Consider the following 24,805-nt stretch of genomic DNA (forward strand, 5'->3'; position numbering starts at 1 on the left):
CCAGAAATGAACCCACACACCTATGGTCACTTGATCTTGGACAAAGGAGCTAAAACCATCCAATGGAAGAAAGATAGCCTTTTCAACAAATGGTGCTGGTTCAACTGGAGGTCAGCATGTAGAAGAATGCAAATTGATCCATTCTTATCACCATGTACAAAGCTAAAGTTCAAGTGGATCAAGGACCTCCACATCAAACCAGATACACTCAAACTAATAGAACAAAAAGTGGGCAAGAGTCTCAATCACATGGGCACTGGGGAAAATTTCCTGAACAAAACACCAATGGCTTATGCTCTAAGATCAAGAATCGACAAATGGGGCCTCATAAAACTGCAAAGCTTCTGTAAGACAAAAGACACTGTCCTTAGAACAAAACAGCAACCAATAGATTGGGAAAAGAGCTTTACCAATCCTACATCTGATAGAGGGCTTATATCTAAAATATACAAAGAACTCAAGAAGTTAGACTGCAGAGAGTCAAATAGCCCTCTTTAAAAATGGGGTACAGAGCTAATCAAACAATTCTCAGCTGAGGAATGCCGAATGGATGAGAAGCACCTAAAGAAATGCTCAAAATCCTTAGTCATCAGGGAAATGCAAATCAAATCAACCCTGAAATTCCACCTCAGAATGGCTAAGATAAAAAAATTCAGGTGACAGCAGATGCTTAGAAGGAGTGGAGAAAGAGGAACACTCCTCCATTGTTGGTGGGATTGCAAGCTGGTACAACCTTTCTGGAAATCAGTCTGGAGGTTCCTCAGAAAACTGGACTTTGTACTACCTGAGGACCCAGCAATACCACTCCTGGGCATATACCCAAAAGATGCTCCAACATACAACAAAGACACATGCTCCACTATGTTCATAGCGGCCTTATTTATAATAGTCAAAAGATGGAAACAACCCAGAAGCCCTTCAACAGAGGAATGGATACAGAGAAATGAAGTTCATCTACACAATGGAGTACTACTCAGCTATCAAAAACAATGGCTTTCTGAAATGCATAGGCAAAAGGATTGAACTAGAAAATATCATCCTCAGTGAGGTAACCCAATCACAGAAAAACACACATGGTATATATTCATTGATAAACATGCATTCCATAGACCACATGAAGCTCAAGAAAAAGAATGACCAAAATGCAGATGCCTCACTACTTCTTACAGGGGGAACAAAAATACCCATAGGAGGGGATATGGAGGCAAAGTTTAAACCACTACCCACAGACTACACATAGAATGACCCGTGTCTCCAATTGCATATGTAGCAGAGGATGGCCTTGTTGGGCACCAGTGGGAGAATCCCTTGGTCCTGCGAAGATTGGACCCCCAGTGCAGAGGAATGTCTGGGGGTGGTGATAAGGCGGGTGGTGGATTGGGGGGGCAGCGAACACCTGTATGGGGGAAGGGAGGGATATGGGACTTATGGACAGCAAACCTGGAAAGGGAAAAACATTTGAAATGTAAATAAAGAAATATATCCAATTAAAAAAGGAAATGTCAGATATGGAAAATAAATCCCCATTCACAGTGCTCTCTAACAGTAACTCCACAGTGGTCATGGCAGGTAGGCCCCTCTATGAGACTACCATTCTGAACACTATGTGGATACCTTCAGCAGGACACCTATGTCTTTTATTAACTTTTCTGTTCTGAATCTATTTCTCCCCTCCTAGGATGTGAGGGTCTTAAAAGCACAGACCCCATATCTAATTCTAAACCAATCCCTGTAACCTCTTACCAGCACAATAAGCTTATCGAGACCATTCAATAGCAGTTTTTATTCCTCCCGCTGATCTGAAACTTTGTACCCTTTGTTCACATAATAATAACAACCACAAAAATGCAAAACAACATAACAAAACAATAATGCTGCTCTGCACATTCCAAATTTGCTAAAAGTACTAGTTAAATGTTTCCGTCACAAAAAATTAGTATACCAGGGAGCTGATAACTTTGTTCATTAGCCTGCCATATTGTAAGCCTGTGTCAGAACATTGCCTTGTGTCCAATATACATCTGTGTATATATGTATGTACACAGAATGCCATTAAAATGAAATTTTAAATTCTGCTTTGGAAAGAAAACATTTTATACTTTGAAAATAAGGTCTTGGAAACCACTCAGCCATGTAATTGCCCAGGTGACAACATCTATCAAAATACCATTGCAGTAAAAAAAACAAAACAAAACAAAATTCTATGCATTTATCTTAAGTGACAAGTACATTGTAAGTGCAGAGAAAATTTTCCAACTGGAAGAAAGTAGGAACTGATTATGTCAACATTTTCAATGTAGGATTTTCTGTAGAATTTCCACATATTGTCCTTGCTTACTCTCTTGCTTCCCTCTCCTCCTGTTCAGAACATTCTAAAGAAGACTCAAGTGCCTCTTCTCAAAGGACTTCAGGTCTCTACTTACAGAACTCTCAGAATCACAAGATTAGATAGAATTCTGAGACGGGGAGTAACATATGAGGCAGTGCTTATGGGTCACAGGTACATGAGGAAATGGACTAAATGATTTCTTACTTTACTGCATTTAATTTTTATTACAACCATGTTAGGTGGTCACTTTGACCTTGGGGTTTATGAAAGAAGGTAAAATAATGTTATACATTATGCCAATATCTAAAGCAGAGGCCTATAAATCAGTAGCTTCCAAAGGACTCCTCCTTCAAGCAATGGTCTGTTCCAATTTCCTAGCCGAGTTATGTGAATCCAGTCCTTGATGTATATCTGCCCTCCACAGCCTCATTCACTGTCTTTCCTGAGAATGGCAGTGCCATTTTTTCAATAAGCCTAGCACTATTATACAGTATAAGCAATCACCAGCCTGCACAGAAAGTCGTACAAGCTATTGTGATATATTTATGAGAAATAACAAAGTTGAACATAAAACATGTATGCATCATTAAATGCACATAAAAGAACAGCTTAAGAATCCACTCTGAATTTTAGAATGCACAGATTATGTGTAGAAAGAAGAACTATGTGTGCCATTGGTGTGATTGTTACTTAGGACTCTTTGTCCATGAGAAGGACCTCGGTACTATCCGTAGTACGTGACAATTTCAGACAATTCAGCTTAATATGTAAATTCTTAACCAAAACATCATGACAACCAATTTGATGTGGGCATAGGTCAGACAAAAACGGCTTTCCCAAATAAGCCATTTTCAACTTTTTCTTGGTCATATTCAGTTTACTTCACAGAGATATGCTTCCAAAAGAGGCCTGTCCAAGAGATATTGACTTTCAGATTATAAATAATCTGTGGCATTTTTCAAAGTTCCATTTCAATAAATCGATTTAGGTCTCAGGACAATGGAAGAGGTTCACACACGGGCTGAAGTCCTCACTGGAGAGCCAGGCTTGCCTTTTGCAGTAGCTAGAAGCAAAGCTGTTTCTGCACGGCTGAATGAGAGCTGCTGTCCCAGCCATCAGGAAGGCACTTGCAGAAAGCAAACTACAGTTCTGTAATTTATTATCATCACTGCTTTGCTGTGAACTTGGGTGGCAGAGACTACAAAACTCTGTCACTTCAAGAGACGTATTTGAACATACAGGAGGAGAAAAATGGATTAGACTATCATCCGATGTTTTTGAGAGGTGTCAAATGCTCTGTATTACATGGCTTTGAGAAGATGACAGTCATTACAAGAGTAAATTAATTGCACATTGCAAACATACAACCGTGGAGAAGCAGTTTCTAGGTCAGGAGAAGTATTTTTACAGGCATTTTATGGCCCACAGAGAAAACACTCCCTATTTTAGTCATTCCTTAGGCTCTGTGATGGGACTAAATACTCCTAAGCCTTTGTATAAGAAGGTTCCAGTTCTCCATTGAGTCAACAGGACACCCTACTCTACACCTAAGTCAGTGTGCGTTAACAGAGCCGGGACTGTTAAAATGTGAAATAAGTCTTTTTAGGTAAAATGAAAGATGCTTTGAACCAAGTCTCTTACCTCTAACCCTGCCCCTTGCACAGTGGGTTCTCCTAGACTTCTCTTCACCTTCAAGTTCATGATGGTTTCATAGGCCAGAACAACCCTTTATGTTTTTGTCAGGTGACATTAGGGTATATCTTGCTTCAAAGTCTCAGGGCATTCTGTGTTTAAAAGATAGTTTTTCTGGACTTAAACTGATAAAAGCTTGTTTGGTTCTGTCAGAGTCCCATATGAGAAAAATTGAAGCCGGCTTATTGGCAAAACCTAGACAAATAATTGCCAGCTGCTACGATCACTGGGAACCCACTTCAACCTGGGCTCTAAGTGCATAGTCTGAAGAAAATTTGACCTCCCTCTTTTTATAGATATAGTGAGATTCCTCTGAAGATGTTTGAGTTCTGTACGCTAAAAGGAAACATCCCCCTTTGAGAGCTAGATAGGCTAATGCATGACGATGGTGATACTTGCCTTTAGATGAAGTTGATTTGTCCAGTGCCCGATGATTTTGTACTCTGTACTTTTGTTGTTTATCTGATACTGGAAGATATCGTAGCGTCCAGGAGCATCTCCATTTTCATTAAAAGTGACAGGTGTACCAGCACTGCCTATTAAGATTAGGAAAACACTGTTAGCATATATAGTAACAGCCCATTGGGCTTATTTTCCTCTAAGGAAGAAGAGGTAGATAAAAATACATTGTGTGTTCTAAGTGATATTAAGATTTTTATCCATGCATTGTCATTCTTAATAGTATAGTAGAAAATCAGCCGAGATGCACAGGGAGAAATAAGGACTGTATCATATACATTAGAAAATAATGATGAATACCTAAGCTAAACATTATGTATACCAGCTAAACGAATAAAAATTAACAGTCTGAATATTCACTACTAGCTGCCTAGAATGCGACTTGAAGGGGGAAAATGTACATGTGTAGAAATATGACACCAATTGTGTTAGGAACTACCAGCATCAACACAAAATCAACAGAACATCCCACTGAGAAGCCTAAACGTTTGACTTTGTAGCAAGTTCAACTGCATTCTGAAGCAGGTGCACTGATCAGTCCCATTGCTTCTGAGTAGATCACTGTAGTCTACTCTTCGAAACCTCTGCTGGGCAAGGCAGAATGAGCAGTGGAGAAGCCCAGCTCTGCTCCAACCATCAAAGTCCCATAATTCACTGTGACAAGTGTAATCGTGGCAGAACAGCAGGATGTAAGAAAGTTTGTCTCGTCTAAGCTCCATTTCTCTTGGAAGCTTTCATCTTTTCTCCTGATAACTTTTGCTCACTTGTGCTTTCCCTCTTATTAACTTTTCTATAATCACAGGTGTGGGAGTCAAATGCAAATGCAATGAGAACTCCAATGTTTTCCCATTCCATCGCACTGAGCTCTTTACACAGACTTTTCTTTTTCTCTAACAGCCTTTAAACCTCCCTTCATCTCCACAGATTAGTCTTTCTCAACTTGAAACATTCAGTTGACAGCAATTCCTTTACTTGGTGCCTATCTTCTCCCTGCAGGGTCAATTTCTCAAGGGATATTGGATGTCATTTCTCTTCTGCAATGCGGTTCCCTTTTCTTGCTGTCCTTTTCTACATTATAGTCTCCAAAGTATGTACAGTTAACATGTAAATAGGTTAATGTTATGTATTTTCATCCTACAATGACTTTCTTAAATTATTTGCAAAGTTTATTGGGTTGTTTATAAAACATAAAATGTAAATTATCAAATGACATGATTACAGATATATAATAACTTGCCTATAAATGGAGAGTTGTAGAGTTCCGATATAAGTGGAGTGTGTTCTTAGGATTTAACAGATATATGTTTATTATAATTGACTTTGTTCTGAAAGTGTTATCATGATATGAAGTCTCCAAGGAGACCACAGATATCAAGATTACTAAGAACTCTTGTCCCTACAGGAGAGGACACAGCCATGAAGAAAGGGCCACTGGCATGAGAAATAGAAAGCTACATGCTCATGATGATCTCCCCATCCATTTGTGCATTCATGCACAGTGAAGGCTGGCCAATGATCATGAATGAATAGTACATGTGCTTTGTTAAAATTATTATTTTCAGGAATCTATGCAAAAAATGATTTTATATTACTAAGGGTGAAAACTGAGGAAGAAAATAATTTTATCTAATCAGTCAGCGTTATCGTACTAGTCTTTAGATGCTCAAGATGAAACCTACTTTCTACTACTGAACAAAACATTTCTAGTGATGTCAGACTTGTTAACCTGTTTAGTATTTCCCATGAATTTCTGTGACGTAAGAATAATGGAAGTTTTTTTCTCATAGAGATTTTATGAAACTTAAATTAGTCAATTCTTGTAAAGTGCTTAGATCAATGCATGGGATAAATAAATATTATGATTCACACTATAATCATTTTTGGTAAATATCAATGTATGTTGGCAGAAAGAATGTGTAAAGTTCTTTAAGTGTTTCCTAAACAGTTACTAGGATTCAAACAACAGGTTTCAGTTGGAAAAAGCATATGTTCTGAACATCATAATAACATCAGTTTCTGATATTTATACATCATTTTTAAAAATAAGACTATATTTAAATTTCGCAATCTAACATTCCCACTGCTGTCATTGTGTTGACCAAATGACTGCTTTTCAATCACAGGCCACAATTGTTTTCAAGATGAAAGTCGTCACTTCTGCAATATACAGACGATGACAGCACACTGGCTTCTGTATAAATTTATGGCCAACTGCTTCTGAATATTATTTCTCCAGTTAAAAGAAAATCTACTGGTAGTCAAGTGAACCATTGTCCCAAAAATAATGACTTCTAATTTAGAGACTTCACATATCACTTTGATATCAGCTTACACCAGATTTGACAATGAATGATGGAGGACTGTTTGAAAGGGGTCAAGAAGATCAATTCAGAAATCAGCTTGAATTCAAACCCCCAGTTATATCAGTTGGTGGATGTTACTGTCTGCCGTCATTCTCAATTTCACTGTATCTCACTTTTCTTATCCATAAACTAAGCTGGAAATAATTCCACACAAAACGCTATATGACTAAATGGACCGATCTGTGTAAATACACAGTGCATATCACATGAATGTGAACTACTATCATTCCTCTTTCATGGTGGTCTGTGAGCAAAATGATTTTCATGATATTTATCTTGCTAATCCCTACAACTTTCAATAGAGTGGCAAATAAAATGAGACTCCAATTCCCTCAGTGCCCCACATTTTGAATCACCATTTTCTCATTCACATCCAAGTCTGTCTTCCTTATCCCAACTCCTCTCAATAATTTGTGTCTCAAGTCATGCACTTGTAGAAACTTGATCACACAAAACTGGCCAGATATCCAACTAGCTATTCCTCTCCAACCTGGATCAACAAATTCTTCACTGTCCTCTGCATATTTTACTATTCACCCCACTTACGACCTTAAATTCGTTGGAGAGATAATTATTGAGAGCCCACTAAGTGTTCAACACAGCACATCCTATTTTTCTCCCAACAGTCTCCTTGATGTAAAAGGAATACATCTGTTAGTCTTGGTAAGCACTATATTAAATGGAGATACATGCTCCCATAGAGAGAGCAGATCTCTGGGATAGTCAGGCATGGCTGAGGAACATGGTCATATGAAACTGAGCACAGGTAACAATGCCACGTGACATTACTTAGGCTACTTTACATGGGATAATTGATTTATGAGATAGCAAATGAGTCAAAGCTATTATTCTATAATTTATTCACAGATAATTCCGTATCAGAGTCACTGTTTTGGGGAACTTGGGTCCTGGTGGAAAAACCCACAGTTACATTGAATCTTGTTTTCCTAATCTGCATTCTGGTCATGGCAAAATATGGATTTGAATTACTTCAACATTCTCTCATAAAGAACTAGCACCATTGAATGTTGACCCTGTCCAAATAAGTTCTGTCGTTCTCTGGACTACAAAACAAAGAGGACTCATAACTCTTTCCCACAGGTTTGCCAGCTGTTTTAAAACTCTGAAACTGCACCCCCCCCAAGACATCCAAACTAAGTTGTATTTGCCTAGGAAAAACGCAAGTATTTGTCAATTTATTGTGTTTTAATAAGAGCAATGGTAAAAATAAAGCAAATATATTTAAATTGAGATCATTTAGATATTTATTTATATAAATAAATTATACCCCATCAATTTTCTCATTTTATTTCATTCTACCTAGCACTCAAAGTATTTCATACATTTTGTAATATGTTACATTTTTTAAAATGCTTTCTATCCATGTGGACCTATGAAAAAAAGGCGAACAAACACATTGATTTGTGAGGTGACATTTTTAGTAGTCAGGAACTGCCTTCGGGGTCTCCACATCTCCTTGACTGTTCAATAGGAAATGTGTAGAAAATTGATATTTTTATTACTCAGCATATCATGAACTTCTAATGTGGTTCTATAGGGAAATTTTTTATATCAAAATGTTAGTTCCTTTGAGTGTTATATGGGGAAAGATGGCTTGTCTTGGGATTTGGAGACTGAAGTTTGATTTCTACATCTTCAAATTAGCTGTGTGTATCTGAACAGGAGACCCCATTTACACACATCTCTTCTCATCTCGAAGATTATCAGAATAAGATCAGCTTCTCCAAACTACCCAAAGGATTTATGACACTACATGTATGAAAAGCATTTGATATGTGAGAGACATCAGAACAATGTGAACGAAAACTGTCCCCAGTTGAGCTCATGTTTTTGCCTACTCTTCCGCTTAGCTGGTTCATGCTATATTGTTTCCTCATTTGGAAAAAAAAAGGAACATGGGAATGATTTGTTTACTTTTAAATGTAAGAAATGTAAATCTACTTTTAATTGTCACTCAAGCTTGTCTCATTTTTTTAAAAAATCTTTACTTTTTTTCTTTCCCATTTAGTGACAAATGTTACTGGTTAGTAATCTCATTATTATCCAAGTAGAAAAAACTAAGGATGAAATCAGTTAACTTACTAGTTTTGATAACCTTAAAGATTATTTAAATAACTGACACAAATCCAATATGAATTAATAATACTCAACAAAATCATGGTTATTTATGCTTTCCTTCCCTTAATCCAATTTATAAATATGCATTACAACCAATAAATACACTACAATATTCTAATTGAATTACACCACAAAATAAGTGTTTGGGAACCCGACAGCTCTTCACAAGCCTCAGTTTCTTCCTTGGAAGACTTTTGCACTGGAATTACTATATCCATCTCTAGCTACACTTCTGTTGAAATATCTCATGGTTTTACTTTTACCTATTGGCTTCTGGATTAGCTCAATTCATTCCCAATTTTCATTTTCCTTCTAACTTTCTAGCATATCATCATCTGTTATAAACATCTCCCTCTTAAATTTGAGCTATCAAGTGATTATACTTAATACTACACCAGCTCTGGTTGGTGGTAACCACTTTAAAAGAGCACAATCAGAAAACCCTCCTCATAGGAGCAATTCTGTTCCTTCTTCCCAAACACTGTTCACAGACAAATCCTCTCTCCTGGACTCTAGGTAAACCTTACTGAGCACTTTTTACTTGTTTCTCCCTCAGGAATATTTGCAGATACCCAAGTCTGACTGACTGACCAGTTGAAGTCAGATCTAGAAATAAGATCCTAAAATAAAAGCCGCATTGTTCCATTAGGAAAAAACATAAGCAAACTATTGCCCACCCCTCTCCATTAACAAATACTATCTCCAAACTACTTCTAGATTGCAGATTCTTTTCTCTTTTCCACTAAGCTTCTCTAGACCATGATATTTCTATGAACACCTTGACAATATTTGGTATTCATACAGAACATTCTTATCCATTTTTGACCCTCAGACAAAGTATAATGTACAGACAAGTCAAACTCCATGGTTTCTCTCTTTAAAAATTATTCAGTGAGTTCCCATGTAACTTATATTAAAATATAAAAGCCTTATGGTATTGTTCAAAGTCCCCCATTTCTCTTGTCTAATTCATGTTCTATATTTTTCCATCGTGGTCTTATTTATATTCCAAAGATCATGAAGGTTGCTGTATCCCAGGAATTTTATCTTCTCCTCTTTCTCCTTGTATTCATGTCAGATCTTTATAAATGCCTTTTTATTATTCATATTCTTTTAAAAATAGCAGAGTAAATTCCCATCTAATAGGGTCAGTATCCTATCCGTGTAACCCAGTATAATATACAGTGTTTATTTCCTTCATGACATTTGTATGTATCTAAAATATACCAGGTTCTTATATTACTTGATGCACAATGCTGGATTATATGCTCAGGATTAAGGAAATTTTTCCCAGCATACTTATTACCATGTAAGTAGCACCAGTATATTGGTTAAGTATTAGGAGCCCATATTCACTGTTTCCTTAGTACATGGCAAGGTTATAATTGCAATAATTCTACTCAGGTGTGGCCAAATGATTAGCTGTAGACACTCTTATGTGAGGGAAACCTTGGGGTACTTGAAAATTCATCATAAACATCCTAAGTGGACATTTGTATTGTTGCTCTTTCTGGATGGTCATATGGAAATGAGATTATAGGTAAACTGAGTCTATATCTTAGGGATGGCAGAGTTTTCATAAAGCTGGAATCGCAGAGTAAGGAGGCCTATGCTACTATTGTCAGTCATTCAGTCTTTTGCATGAGTATAAAATAATTTACTCTGTTTCAGATACTACAGATTTTGAGTCTACTATTTCCAGCAGACAACCATAAATGACTGCCTAGTTATGAGTTCACAATATTTAAAGATCAGCGAATGTAATCAGATTATCAGTAGAGATGAATGCTTCTACCAGAGGTGGACTCTACGAGTTCCCTTTCCCCACTGTTGGGCATTTCATCTGAGGTACCACTCTTTGAGTCCTTAGAGTTTTTCAACTCCCAGGTCTGGTACTTTCTAGAGGGTTTCCTCACCTCCCACCCTTGAAGTTGCATATTTCCATTCATTCTGCTGGCCCTCAGGGCTTCTCTCCTGTTTCCCCCTGCTCACATACCTGATCATGTTTCCCTTTTACCCTCTCCCCTTCTCCCACCCAGGTTTCTCCCTCCATCTGCCTCCCATGATTGTTTTCTTCTCCTTCCCAAGTGGGATTGAAGCATCCTCAATTGGGCCCTTCTTCTTGTTAACATTCTTGGGACCTGTGGATTTTACCCTTGGTTTTCTGTACATTTTTGGCTAATGTCCACTTATTAGTGAGTATATACCATGCATGTCCTTTTGGGTCTCAGTTACCTCACTAAGGATGATATTTTCTAGCCCCATCCATTTACTGGCAAAACTCAGGATGGTTGACATCCCACAGTAAAAAATGCTAACCCAGAATTTTTCCTGTCTAAAAGAGCCATGGGAACAAAAATGGGAGAAGAGACTGAGGGAAAGGAAGTTCACTGACTTGCCCAACTTGGGATACATCTCAAAAGGAGACTCCAAGGCCTGGTGCTATTACTGATGCAGAGGATTGCCTGGTTTGGCCTCAGAGGGAAAGAACATGCCTAACTCTTGAGAAACTTGAGCCCCCAGGAAGTGGGGAGGTCTGGTGTGGCAGAGGATCTCTGCCTGTAGACAGTGGGGAGGAAGAGTGGGATGAGGGACTATAGGAGGGTGGACCAGGAGGGGGAACAATGGACTGTAAAAAATAAAATAATTAAAAAATGAAATGAAATGCTTCAGTTCATGCTACATTATTTATTAACAACACATTAGAATTATAAAACTGAAAATCTAAGACATGGGGATGAGTTGATGACCGGTTTCAGAATTCTAAGGTTTAGTGTCAATTACTACAATAGATATATTAAGTGTATAATGTGTCTGTATATTGTATATAATGATATATGTTACATAATGAAAAATCATTCTCTAAGATTTCACTGAGCAACTATGTTAATTTTTTCTAAATGAGTACAATGATTCTCAAATAATTGGATGTTCCAATAAAAATTAAATATTAAAGTCTTAAAATCTCAGTTTTGGTAAAAAATGTTTTTCTATACTGCTGCATGAAAAATAAGAAAGTATAAGGAATATAATTGAATGGCATTTCTGATCCTCTGATCTGAACCTCCTTGATTGTTTTCATTAGGTAACTGATATTAGAATAGGCTTCCTTCCCTCTTGTGGAAATGTCTTTATGATCCTTGGATTAAAGGTGCTTTTATGGTTGCAAAAATGTCATCATTGTTAATGAATAGCCCCATTTGAGAAATAGAAATGCAAACTATAATTGCGTTTATAGTACTCAAATAAGCTGACTGAACTTTTAACATTAAGAAAAGACACATTACTTCGTGATACACATCTCAGGGAAGCAGATATATTAGGAGGTTTAAATGAAATCTCTTGTAAGAAAAGTGGCCAAAGAGACTATTAAAATATCAAATGTTTGGTTAAAGCAAATGAATGGGATAAAAAGACCATTGTAATTAAATAAGATTGAGTCATAAATCTTAAAAGATATTTGGGAACAAAGAAAAGTATCCTATTGCTTCTGAATGTACTCAATACATTCTCATTTTGTATACGCAATTTTCTCTGATTCTCATGCCACTGAACTTTCTCATGATACCTTTTGTTGTATTGAATATCTAATACCTAGCTAGGGCTTTGCATATGAAACATTCATTGAAGAAATAACTGTTTCTGTTAATAATCCTTTTTGTAATATTTTTATTGGATATTTTATTTATTTACATTTTGAATGTTATCCCCTTTCTGGGTTTCCCCTCTGGAAAGCCCCTATCTCATCTCCCCTGCCCTCTGCTTCTGTGAGGGTGCTATCCCATCCACCCACCCACTTCCACCTCTCTTCCCTGGCATTTCCCTACTAGGTCATTGAGCCTTCCCAGGTCCAAGAGCCCCTCCTCCCATTGATGTCCAATAAGGCCATCCTCTGCTGTATATGCAGCTGGAGCCACGGGTCTGTCCATGTGTATTCTTTGGTTGGCGGTTTAGTCCCTGGGAGCTCTGGGGGATGTGGTTGGTTGATATTGTTGTTCTTCCTATGGGTTGCAAACCACTTTAGCTCCTTCAGTCCTCTCTGTAATTCCTCCATTGGGGACCCCATTCTCAGATCAATGGTTGGCTACAAGCATTCACCTCTGTATTTGTCAGACTCTGTCAGAGCCACTCAAGACACCACTATATCAGGCTGCTGTCAGCATGCATTTCTTGGCATCTGCAATATTGTCTGGGTTTTGTGGCTATATATGTGCTAGATCCCCAGGTGGGGCAGTCTCTGGATGGCCTTTCCTTCAGTCTCTGCTCCACACTTTGTCTCCATATTTCCTTCCTTGAGTATTTTGTTCCCCCTTCTAAGAAGAACTGAAACACCCACGCTTTGGTCTTCTTTCTTGAGATTTGTGGTCTGTTAATTGTATCTTGTTTATTCTGAGCTTTTTGGCTACTATCCACTCATCAGTGAGTACATACCATGTGTGTTCATTTGTAACTTGGTTACCACATTCAGGATGATATTTTCTAGTTTCATCCACTTGCCTAAGAATTACATGCAGTCATTGTTTTTAACAGCTGAGCAGTACTCCATTGTGTAAATGTACAACATTTTCTGTATCCATTCTTCTGCTGAAGGACATCTGAATTCTTTCCAGCTTCTGGCTATTATAAATAAGGCTGCTATGGATAAAGTGGTGCATGTGTCCTTGTTATAGGTTTGTGCATCTTTTGGAAATAATTATCTTACACCGATGTTGACAAAAACGTGAGAGAGGCATAAAAGGAGGAAATGAGAAAGGGAAAAAGAGAGAAGTACAGACAACATATACTTAGAAGAGGACTTTAATCAAATAGTTCACTATCTGTCTTGCGTCAGAAAGAGTATCATGTTACTTAAATTTATAACTGATTTGAATGATTTCTGCAATGAATGATATTATTTCCATGTAACGAATAATCTAAGATCCAAAGTTTAAAATTTTTTAGTTCATATTTTTAATGAGACCTTTAAATTTACCATTTTCAAACATTTAAATCCTTTTGTAGTTGATGTATAAAGTACAATTTCACTTTTATATAAATACACTTCTGTTTAAGTTACTGTTCTATCAATGTAAAGAGACATCATGACCAAGGCAAAACCTATAAAATAAAGCATTTAATTGGGAGTATTTTACAGTTTCAGAGTGTTTATATAAAATTATGAAAGAGATAAGCAGACATTGGAGTGTTGCCTGAGAAGGTTACATGCTGAATAGCAGGCAATGAAAAAGACTTTGGGGCTAGCATAGGATTTTAAAACACCAAAGCTTAGCCCCACTGACACATCTGCTCCAATAAGGCTAGGCCTTCCAGTCCTTTCCAAAATTTGTACTAACTGGGGACCAAGCATTCAAATAAATGGACTTGTGTTAGACAGATGACTCAGTGGTTAAGAGCACTGGTTTCTCTTTTAGAAGACCTAGGCTTAATTCCCAGCAACAACAAGGCAGTCCAAAACTCTGTAACTACTGTTCCAGGGGATCCAACAGACTCATATAGATATAAATGCATGCAAAATACCACTGTATATAAAAATAAAAATTAAAAATACATGGACTTATGGGAGGCATTCTCATTCAAACCACTACAGATATGTAACTGAATTTTTTCAATTTTTACAGTGAATGATTTTTATCCCCAAGTAACATTTTTTTAGGGTATTCCTGATCATGCTTATCTGATGATGGATTTCTTATTTTTTTGTTTTTGTTTTTTACTTTTATTGGATAGTTTTTTACTTATTTTTCAAATATTATTCCATTCCAGGTTTCCGGGACATAAACTCCCTATCCCACCCTCCTTCCCCTTCTTCTATAAGGGTATTCCCCTCCCCATCCATCCCCCTTCCAATCCCCTTCACTGGAGGTACAAGCTTGGCAGGACCAAGGGTTTCTCCTTCCATTGGTGCCCAACAAGTCCATCCTCTGCTACATATGGAGCTGGAGATATGGGTCAGTCCATGTACAGTCTTTGGGTAGTGGTTTAGTACCTAGGAGCTCTGGTTGGTTGGCGTTCTTGTTCTTATGGGGTTGCAAACATCTGAAGCTCTTTCAATCCTTTCTCTAATTCCTCCAACCAGGGTCATGTTCTCAGTTGAATGGTTTGGTGCTAGCATTCACCTCTGTATTTGACATGCTCTGGCTGTATCTCTCAGGAGACAGATATATCCAGTTCCTGTCAGCATGCACTTCTTAGCTTCATCAATCTTATTTTGTTTGGTGGCTGTATATATATGTGGGCCACATGTGGAGAAGTCTCTGAATGGCCATTCCTTCAGTCTCTGCTCCAAACTTTGCCTCCATATGCCCTCCTATGAATATTTTTGTTCCCCCTTTTAAGAACGAGTAAAGCACCTAAACTTTGGTCACTCTTCTTCTTGAGCTTCATGTGGTCTGTGCATCTAGGGTAATTCAAACTTTTTGGGCTAATAGCCACTTATCAGTGAGTGCATACCATGTGAGTTTTTCTGTGACTGGGTTACCACACTCAGCATGATATTTTCTAGTTCAATCCATTTGCCTACGAATTTCATGAAGTCATTGTTTTTGATAGCTGAGTAGTACTCCATAGTATAGATGTATCACATTTTCTGTATTCATTCCTTGGTTGAAGGGCATCAGGGTTCTTTATATCCGGCTTCTGGATATTATAAATAAGGTTGCAACGAACATACTGGACCATGTGTCTTTATTGTATGTTGGAGTATGTTTTGGGTATGTGCCCAGGAGAGGTATAGCAGGATCCTCAGGTACTGCAATGTCCAGTTATCTGAGGAACTTCCAGACTGATTTCCACAGTGGTTGTAACAGGTTGCAACCCACCAACAATGGAAGAATTTTCCTCTTTCTCCACAATTTCACCAGCATCTGTTGTCACCTGAGTATTTTTATCTTAGACATTCTGACTGGTGTGAGGTAGAATCTCAGGGTCTTAAAAATTTTAAAACAAGAATTGCTCAGGAAATTTCCCATAGTACCCACGTAATCAAGATGCTTGCCCTCTTTTTCTTCTATTAGTATGAGTGTATCTGCTTTTATGTAGAGGTCATTGATCCAAATGGACTTGACCTTTGTACAAGGCAGTAAGAATGGATTGATTCGCATTCTTCTACATGCTGACCACCAAGTAAACCAGCATCTGAAAATGCTATCTTTTTTTACATTGGATGGTATTAACTCCTATGCCAAAGATCATATGACCATAGTTGTATGAGTTCATTTCTGGGTCTTCAGTTCTATTCCTCTGATCTACTTGCCAGTCTCTGCACCAATACCATACATTTTTTAATCACTATTGCTCTGTAATATTGCTTGAGGTCAGGAATGGTGAATCCCTCAGAAGTTCTTTTATTGTTGAGTATAGTTTTTGCTATCTTGGGTTTTTTGTTATTCCAACTGAATTTGCAAATTTCTCTTTCTAACTATGGAGAATTGAGTTGGAATCTTGATGGGGATTGCATTGAATCTGTAGATTGCTTTTGGCAAAATGGACATTTTTATTGTATTAATCCTGCCAATCCATGAGCATGGGAGGTCTTTCCATCTTCTGAAATCTTCAATTTCTTTTTTCATTGACTTGAAGTTCTTGTCATACAAATTTTTCACTTTCTTGGCTAGAGTCACACTAAGGTATTTCATATTATTTGGGACTATTATGAAGGGTGTAATTTCTTTCTTAGCCTGTTTATCCTGTGAGTAGAGGAAGACTATTTATTTGTTTGAGTCTGTTTTATACCCAGACGCTTTGATGTAGTTGGTTATCAGGCTTAATAGTTCTCTGGTAGAACTTTTGGGGTCACTTAAGTATAGTATCATATCATCTGCAAATAGTGACAATTTTGCTTCTTCCTTTCCAATTTGTATCCCTTTGACCTCCTTTAGTGGCCTGATTGCGCTGGCTTGGACTTTGGGTATTATATTGAGTAAGTAGGGAGAGAGTGGGCAGCCTTGTCTAGTCCCTTTTTTAGTGGGATTGCTTCAAGTTTCTCTCCATTTAGTTTAATGTTATCTACTGGTTTGTTGTATGGTGCTTTTACTGTTTAGGTATGGGCCTTGAATTCCTGATCTTTCCAGGACTTTTATCATGAAGAGTTGTTGAATTTTGTCAAATGCTATCTCATCATCTAATGAAATGATCATGTGGTTTTTTTCTTTGAGTTTGTTTATATAGTGGATTATGTTGATGGATTTCCATATATTGAACCATCCCTGCATCCCTGGGATGAAGCCTACTTGATTGATCTATGACAGTTTTGAAGTGTTCTTGGATTCTGTTTGCAATAATTTTATTGAGTATATTTGCATCAATATTCATAAGGGAAATTGGTCTGAAGTTCTCTTTCTTTGTTGGGTCTTTGTTTGGTTTAGGTAAAAGTGTAATTGTGGCTTCATAGAAGGAATTTGGTAGTTCTCCACCTGTTTCTATTTTGTGGAATAGTTTGGACAGTATTGTTATGAGGTCTTCTATGAAGGTCTGATAGAATTCTGCAATAAACACATCTGGTCCTGGGCTCTTTTTTGTTGGGAGACTTTTAATAACTGCTTCTATTTCTTTAGGAGTTATGGTGTTGTTTAGATTGTTTATCTGTTCCCAATTTAACTTTGGTACCTGGTAATTGTCTAGAAAATTGTCCATTTTATCCAGATTTTCCAGTTTTTTTGAATATAGGCTTTTGTAATAAGATCTGATTTTTTTAAATTTCCTCAGATTCTGTTGTTATATCTCCCATTTTATTTCTGATTTTATTAATTTAGATACCCTATCTGTGCGCTCTGGTTAGTCTGGCTAAAGGTTTATCTATGCTGTTGATTTTCTCAAAGAACTAGCTCCTGGTTTTATTGATTCTTTGTATATTCCTTTCTATTTCTACTTGGTTGATTTCAGCCCTGAGTTTGATTATTTCCTTCCTTCTACTCCTCTTGGGTGTATTTGCTTCTTTTTAGAACTTTTAGGTGTGCTGTCAAGCCACTAATGTATGCTCTCTCCTATTTCTTTTTGGAGGCACTTAGAGCTGTGTTTTTCTTCTTAGCACTGCTTTCATTGTGTCCCAGAAGTTTGCGTATGTTGTGCCTTCATTTTCATTAAATTCTAAAAAGTTTTAATTTCTTTATTTCTTCCTTGACCAAGTTATTGAGTAGAGCATTGTTCAATTTCCATGTATATGTGGGCTTTCTGACATTTTTCTTGTTATTGAAAACCAGTCTTAATCCATGGTGATCTGATAGGATGTGTGGAATTATTTCTCTTCCTGTATCTGTTGAGGCCTGTTTTGTGACTGATTTTGGAGAAGGTACCATGAGGTGCTGAGAAGGTATATCCTTTTGTTTTAAGATGAATGTTCTATAAATATCTATTAAGACCATTTGATTCACAACTTCTGTTAGTTTCTCTGTGTCTCTGTTTAATATCTGTTTCCATGATCTGTCCATTGATGAGAGTAGGGTGTTGAAATCTCCTACTATCATTGTGTGATGTTCAATGTGTGATTTGAGCTTTAGTAAGATTTCTTTTATGAATGTAGATGCCCTGCATTTGGAGCATAGATATTAAGCATTGAGGGCTCATTCTGTTGGATTTTTCCTTTGATGAATATGAAGTGTCCTTCCTTATCTTTTTTGATAACTTTTGGTTGAAAGTCAATTTTATTCAATATTAAAATGGCTACTCTGGCTTGTTTCTTCAGACCATTTTCTTGAAAATATGCTTTCCAGCTTTTTAATCTGTGGTAGTGTCTGTCTTTGTCTCTGAGTTGTGTTTCCTGTATGCAGCAAAATCCTGGGTCCGCTTTATATATCCAGTCTGTTAGTCTATATCTTTTTATTGGGGAACTGAGTCCATTGATGCTAAGAGATATTAAGGAATAGTGATTGTTGTTTTCATTGTTAGAGGGTAATTATGTTTGCATGTCTCTGTTCTTTTTATTTTGTTGCATGGAGATTAATTTCTTGCTTTTTCTAGGGTGTAGTTTCCCTCCTGGTATTGGAGTTTTCCATCTTCTATCCTTTGTAGGGCTGGATTTATAGAAATATTTTGTGTAAATTTGGTTTTGTCATGAAATATCTTGGTTTCTTCATCTATATTAATTGAGAGTTTTGCTAGATATAGCAAGCTGGCCTGGCATTTGTGTTCTCTTAGAGTCTGTATGACATCTGCCCAAGATTTTTTGGCTTTCACAGTCCCTGGTGAAAAGTCTGGTGTAATTCTTCTGGCGGGGGAAACTCATCAGCCAGGCCACACCCATGTAACCTTTTAATCAGAAATTCTAAAATATATTACATCACATCTTTATTAAATCTTTCTAAATTTATAATTTTCATGTGCATTTTCATCCAATTGTAACTGACACATAAAATTAGATGAAGATAGAATATCAATTTCTATATAAGGACAAGTTCTTAAGTTTCTGTTGATTTCCTTCTTTCTCACTCAATGGATAGCTCCTTTTTCTTTCTTTTTTTCTTCCTTTCTTTCATTCTTTCTTTCTTTCTTCCTTTCTTTTTTTCTGTGAGCTGAGATGATAAGAGAAATGAATTGGTCTGTCTTTGCCTTTGTTATTCCACTGTCCCATTTGTTTAGTTTTCTTCCGATATTACTTTACATGTTATTTATATCCATACAAAGACTTAAACTTAGAAAGTAAGTCACCTATTCACCCCAATAATGTCTGCCTTCTCTTTGCTTTATGCTTTTCTGTGTAAAAGTTAGAACCACCAAGGTGGCCTAGGGTTAGAAAAAAAATAGAACAAACAAATTGTCTAGGGAAAATGCACTTTTATACTATCTTCCTATTCAGTAACCACTGTTTCCTGATGATTGTTTAGTATTTAGTGTTTAAACAAGTCTTAAACCCACTTTATAATGTATATTTTCTCCAGTCTTTTCTTTCTCCAGTTTATTGGTAAGTATTAAATATTGAATACAAGAGCCTACATGTATTAATAATGTACTCTACCATGGAGCTAAATTTACAAACTTTTCTAAACTTTGCCTTTTGTAGATAATATCATGCATATGATAATTTATATACATGTTACTAACATTCCAATCTTTCACTGCTAAGTTAATCTTAAATAACATTACCTATGGTTTTCTTATAAGTATGTAAAATACAGTTGATATTTTTTATATGGGTGCTAAATGTAGAATTATTCTAAACTTAAGGTGAATTTATTTCCCGTGGGACATTTGAGACTGTGTGGGGATATTTTTTTTCAGTATCTATTTTTTTTATTAACTTGAGTATTTCTTATATACATTTCGAGTGTTATTCCCTTTCCCGGTTTCTGGGAAACATCCCCCTAATCCCTCCCCATCCCCTACTTTATGGGTGTTCCCTTCCCCATCCTCCCCCCATTGCCGCCCTCCCCCAAAAATCTAGTTCACTGGGGGTTCAGTCTTGGCAGGACCCAGGGCTTCCCCTTCCACTGGTGCTCTTACTAGGATATTCATTGCTACCTATGAGGTCAGAGTCCAGGGTCAGTCCATATATAGTCTTTAGGTAGTGGCTTAGTCCCTGGAAGCTCTGGTTGCTTGGCATTGTTGTACATATGGGGTCTCGAGCCCCTTCAAGCTCTTCCAGTTCTTTCTCTGATTCCTTCAACGGGGGTCCTATTCTCAGATCAGAGGTTGGCTGCTGGCATTCGCCTCTGTATTTGCTGTATTCTGGCTGTGTCTCTCAGGAGTGATCTACATCCGGCTCCTGTCGGCCTGCACTTATTTGCTTCATCCATCTTGTCTAATTGGATGGCTGTATATATATTGGCTACATGTGGGGCAGGCTATGAATGGGTGTTCCTACTGTGTCTGTTTTAATCTTTGACTCTCTATTCCCTGCCAAGGGTATTCTTCTTCCCCTTTTAAAGAAGGAGCGAAGCATTCACATTTTGATAATCCGTCTTGAGTTTCATGTGTTCTAGGCATCTAGGGTAATTCAAGCATTTGGGCTAATAGCCATTTATCAATGAGTGCATACCTTGTGTGTTTTTCTGTGATTGGGTTAGCTCACTCAGGATGATATTTTCCAGTTCCAACCATTTGCCTACGAATTTCATAAAGTCATTGTTTTTGATAGCTGAATAATATTCCATTGTGTAGACGTACCACATTTTCTGTATCCATTCCTCTGTTGAAGGGCATCTGGGTTCTTTACAGTTTCTGGCTATTATAAATAAGGCTGCAATGAACATAGTGGAGCACGTGTCTCTTTTATATGTTGAGGCATCTTTTGGGTATATGCCCAAGAGAGGTATAGCTGGATCCTCAGGCAGTTCAATGTCCAATTTTCTGAGGAACCTCCAGATTGATTTCCAGAATGGTTGTAGCAGTCTGCAACCCCACCAACAATGGAGAAGTGTTCCTCTTTCTCCGCATCCTCACCAGCATCTGCTGTCGCCTGAGTTTTTGACCTTAGCCATTCTCACTGGTGTGAGGTGAAATCTCAGGGTTGTTCTGATTTGCATTTCCCTTATGACTAAAGATGTTGAACATTTCTTTAGGTGTTTCTCAGCCATTCGGCATTCCTCAGCTGTGAATTCTTTGTTTAGCTCTGAAACCCATTTTTTAATAGGGTTATCTGTCTCCCTGCGGACTAACTTCTTGAGTTCTTGGTATATTTTGGATATAAGGCCTCTATCTGTTGTAGGATTGGTAAAGATCTTTTCCCAATCTGTTGGTTGCCGTTTTGTCCTAACCACAGTGTCCTTTGTCTTACAGAAGCTTTGCAGTTTTATGAGATCCCATTTGTCGAATCTTGATTTTAGAGCATAAGCCATTGGAGTTTTGTTCAGTAAATTTTTTCCAGTGCCCATGTGTTCCAGATGCTTCCCTGATTTTCTTCTATTAGTTTGACTGTATCTGGTTTGATGTGGAGGTCCTTGATCCACTTGGACTTAAGCTTTGTACAGGGTGATAAGCATGGATCGATCTGCATTCTTCTACATGTTGACCTCCAGTTGAACCAGCACCATTTGCTGAAAATGCTATCTTTTTTCCATTGGATGGTTTTGGCTCCTTTGTCAAAAATTAAGTGCCCATAGGTGTGTGGGTTCATTTCTGGGTCTTTAATTCTGTTCCATTGGTCTATCTGTCTGTCTCTGCACCAATACCATGCAGTTTTTATCACTATTGCTCTGTAACACTGCTTGAGTTCAGGGATAGTGATTCCGCTGGAAGTCCTTTTATTATTGAGGATAGTTTTAGCTATCCTGGGTTTTTTGTTATTCCAGATGGATTTGCAAATTGTTCTGTCTAACTCTTTGAAGAAATGGATTGGTATTTTGATGGGGATTGCATTGAATCTGTAGATCGCTTTTGGTAAAATGGCAATTTTTACTATATTAATACTGCCAATCCATGAGCATGGGATATCTTTCCATCTTCTGAGGTCTTCTTCAATTTCTTTCTTCAGAGTCTTGAAGTTTTTATTGTACAGATCTTTTACTTGCTTGGTTAAAGTCACACCGAGGTACTTTATATTATTTGTGTCTATAATGAAGGGTGTCGTTTCCCTAATTTCTTTCTCGACTTGTTTCTCTTTTGTGTAGAGGAAGGCTACTGATTTATTTGAGTTAATTTTATACCCAGCCACTTTGCTGAAGTTGTCTATCAGCTTTAGTAGTTCTCTGGTGGAACTTTTGGGATCACTTAAATATACTATCATATCATCTGCAAATAGTGATATTTTGACTTCTTCTTTTCTGATCTGTATGCCCTTGATCTCCTTTTGTTGTCTGATTGCTCTGTCTAGAACTTCAAGAACTATATTGAATAAGTAGGGAGAGAGTGGGCAGCCTTGTCTAGTCCCTGATTTTAGTGGGATTGCTTCAAGTATCTCTCCATTTAGTTTAATGTTAGCAACTTGTTTGCTGTATATGGCTTTTGCTATGTTTAGGTATGGGCCTTGAATTCCTATTCTTTCAGGACTTTTATCATGAAGGAGTGTTGAATTTTGTCAAATGCTTTCTCAGCATCTAATGAAATGATCATGTGATTTTGTTCTTTCAGTTTGTTTATATAATGGATCACGTTGTTGGTTTTCCGTATATTAAACCATCCCTGCATGCCTGGGATGAAGCCTACTTGATCATGGTGGATGATTCTTTTGATGTGCTCTTGGATTCGGTTTGCCAGAATTTTATTGAGTATTTTTGCATCGATATTCATAAGGGAAATTGGTCTGAAGTTCTCTTTCTTTGTTGGGTCTTTGTGTGGTTTGGGTATAAGAGTAATTTTGGCTTCATAGAAGGAATTCGGTAGGCTCCATCTGTTTCAATTTTGTGGAATAATTTGGATAATATTGGTATGAGGTCTTCTATGAAGATCTGATAGAATTCTGCACTAAACCCATCTGGACCTGGGCTCTTTTTGTTTGGGAGACCTTTAATGACTGCTTCTATTTCCTTAGTTTCCTGGAGTTCTATAGGCTTCTTGTATGCCTATGGGTATCTCTTTTTTTAGGTTAGGGAAGTTTTCTTCTATGAGTTTGTTGAAGATATTTACTGGTCCTTTGAGCTGGGAGTCTTCACTCTCTTCTATACCTATTATCCTTAGGTTTGATCTTCTCATTGAGTCCTGGATTTCTGTATATTTTGGACCAGTAGCTTTTTCTGCTTTACATTATCTTTGACAGTTGAGTCAATGATTTCTATGGAATCTTCTGCTCCTGAGATTCTCTCTTCCATCTCTTGTATTCTGTTGGTGAAGCTCGTATCTACAGCTCCTTGTCTCTTCTTTTGGTTTTCTATATCCAGGGTTGTTTCCATGTGTTCTTTCTTGATTGCTTCTATTTCCATTTTTAATTCCTTCAACTGTTTGATTGTGTTTTCCTGGAATTCTTTCAGGGATTTTTGTGACTCCTCTCTATGGGCTTCTACTTGTTTATTTATGTTTTCCTGGAATTCTTTCAGGGATTTTTGCGATTCCTCTCTGTAGGCTTCTACTTGTTTATTAATGTTTTCCTGTGTTTCTCTAAGGGAGTTCTTCATGTCTTTCTTGAAGTCCTCCAGCATCATGACCAAATATGATTTTGAAACTAGATCTTGCTTTTCTGGTGTGTTTGGATATTCCATGTTTGTTTTGGTGGGAGAATTGGGCTCCGATGATGGCATGTAGTCTTGGTTTCTGTTGCTTGGATTCCTGCATTTGCCTCTCGCCATCAAATTATCTCTAGTGTTACTTTGTTCTGCTACTTCTGACAGTGGCTAGACTGTCCTATAAGCCTGTGTGTCAGGAGTGCTGTAGACCTGTTTTCCTGTTTTCTTTCAGCCAGTTATGGGGACAGAGTGTTCTGCTTTTGGACGTGTAGTTTTTCCTATCTACAGGTCTTCAGCTGTTCCTGTGGGCCTGTGTCTTGAGTTCACCAGGCAGCTTTCTTGCAGCAGAAAAGTTGGTCTTACCTGTGGTCCTGAGGCTCAAGTTTGCTCGTGGGGTGCTGTCTACGAGCTCTCCGCGGCGGCAGCAACCAGGAAGATCTGCGCTGCCCTTTCCGGGAGCTTCCGTGCACCAGGATTCCAGATGGCATTTGGTGTTTTCCTCTGGCGTCAGAGATGTGTGCAGAGTGCAGTCTCTTCTGGTTTCCCAGGCGTGTCTGCCTCTCTGAAGGTTTAGCTCTCCCTCCCACAGGATTTGGGTGCAGAGAACTGTTTATCCGTTTGGTCCCTTCAGGTTCTGGCGGTGTCTCAGATGCAATGGACCTGCTGCTCCTGGGCCCTCCCCTACGGGATCCCAGAGGCCGTATACAGTTTCCTCTTGGGCCAGGGATATGAGCAGGGGTGGGCAGTGTTGGTGGTCTCTTCTGCTCTGCAGCCTCAGGAGTGCCCACCTGACCAGG

General features: G+C 37.8%; 1 protein-coding gene across 5 annotated transcripts in view; it reads right to left on the minus strand.

Annotated features, from left to right (window-relative positions):
- Grm8 (glutamate metabotropic receptor 8) overlaps window positions 1-24,805 on the minus strand; it is a 925,705-nt gene that overhangs the window by 165,199 nt on the left and 735,701 nt on the right. For all 5 annotated transcript variants that reach the window (XM_017592855.3, XM_017592857.3, XM_017592856.3 and 2 more), the window contains 1 exon segment: window positions 4,421-4,557. In XM_017592855.3, the coding sequence (XP_017448344.1) occupies window positions 4,421-4,557 (137 nt within the window).

Source organism: Rattus norvegicus, chromosome 4 (genome assembly GCF_036323735.1).
Source record: "Rattus norvegicus strain BN/NHsdMcwi chromosome 4, GRCr8, whole genome shotgun sequence".
Taxonomy (NCBI): domain Eukaryota; kingdom Metazoa; phylum Chordata; class Mammalia; order Rodentia; family Muridae; genus Rattus; species Rattus norvegicus.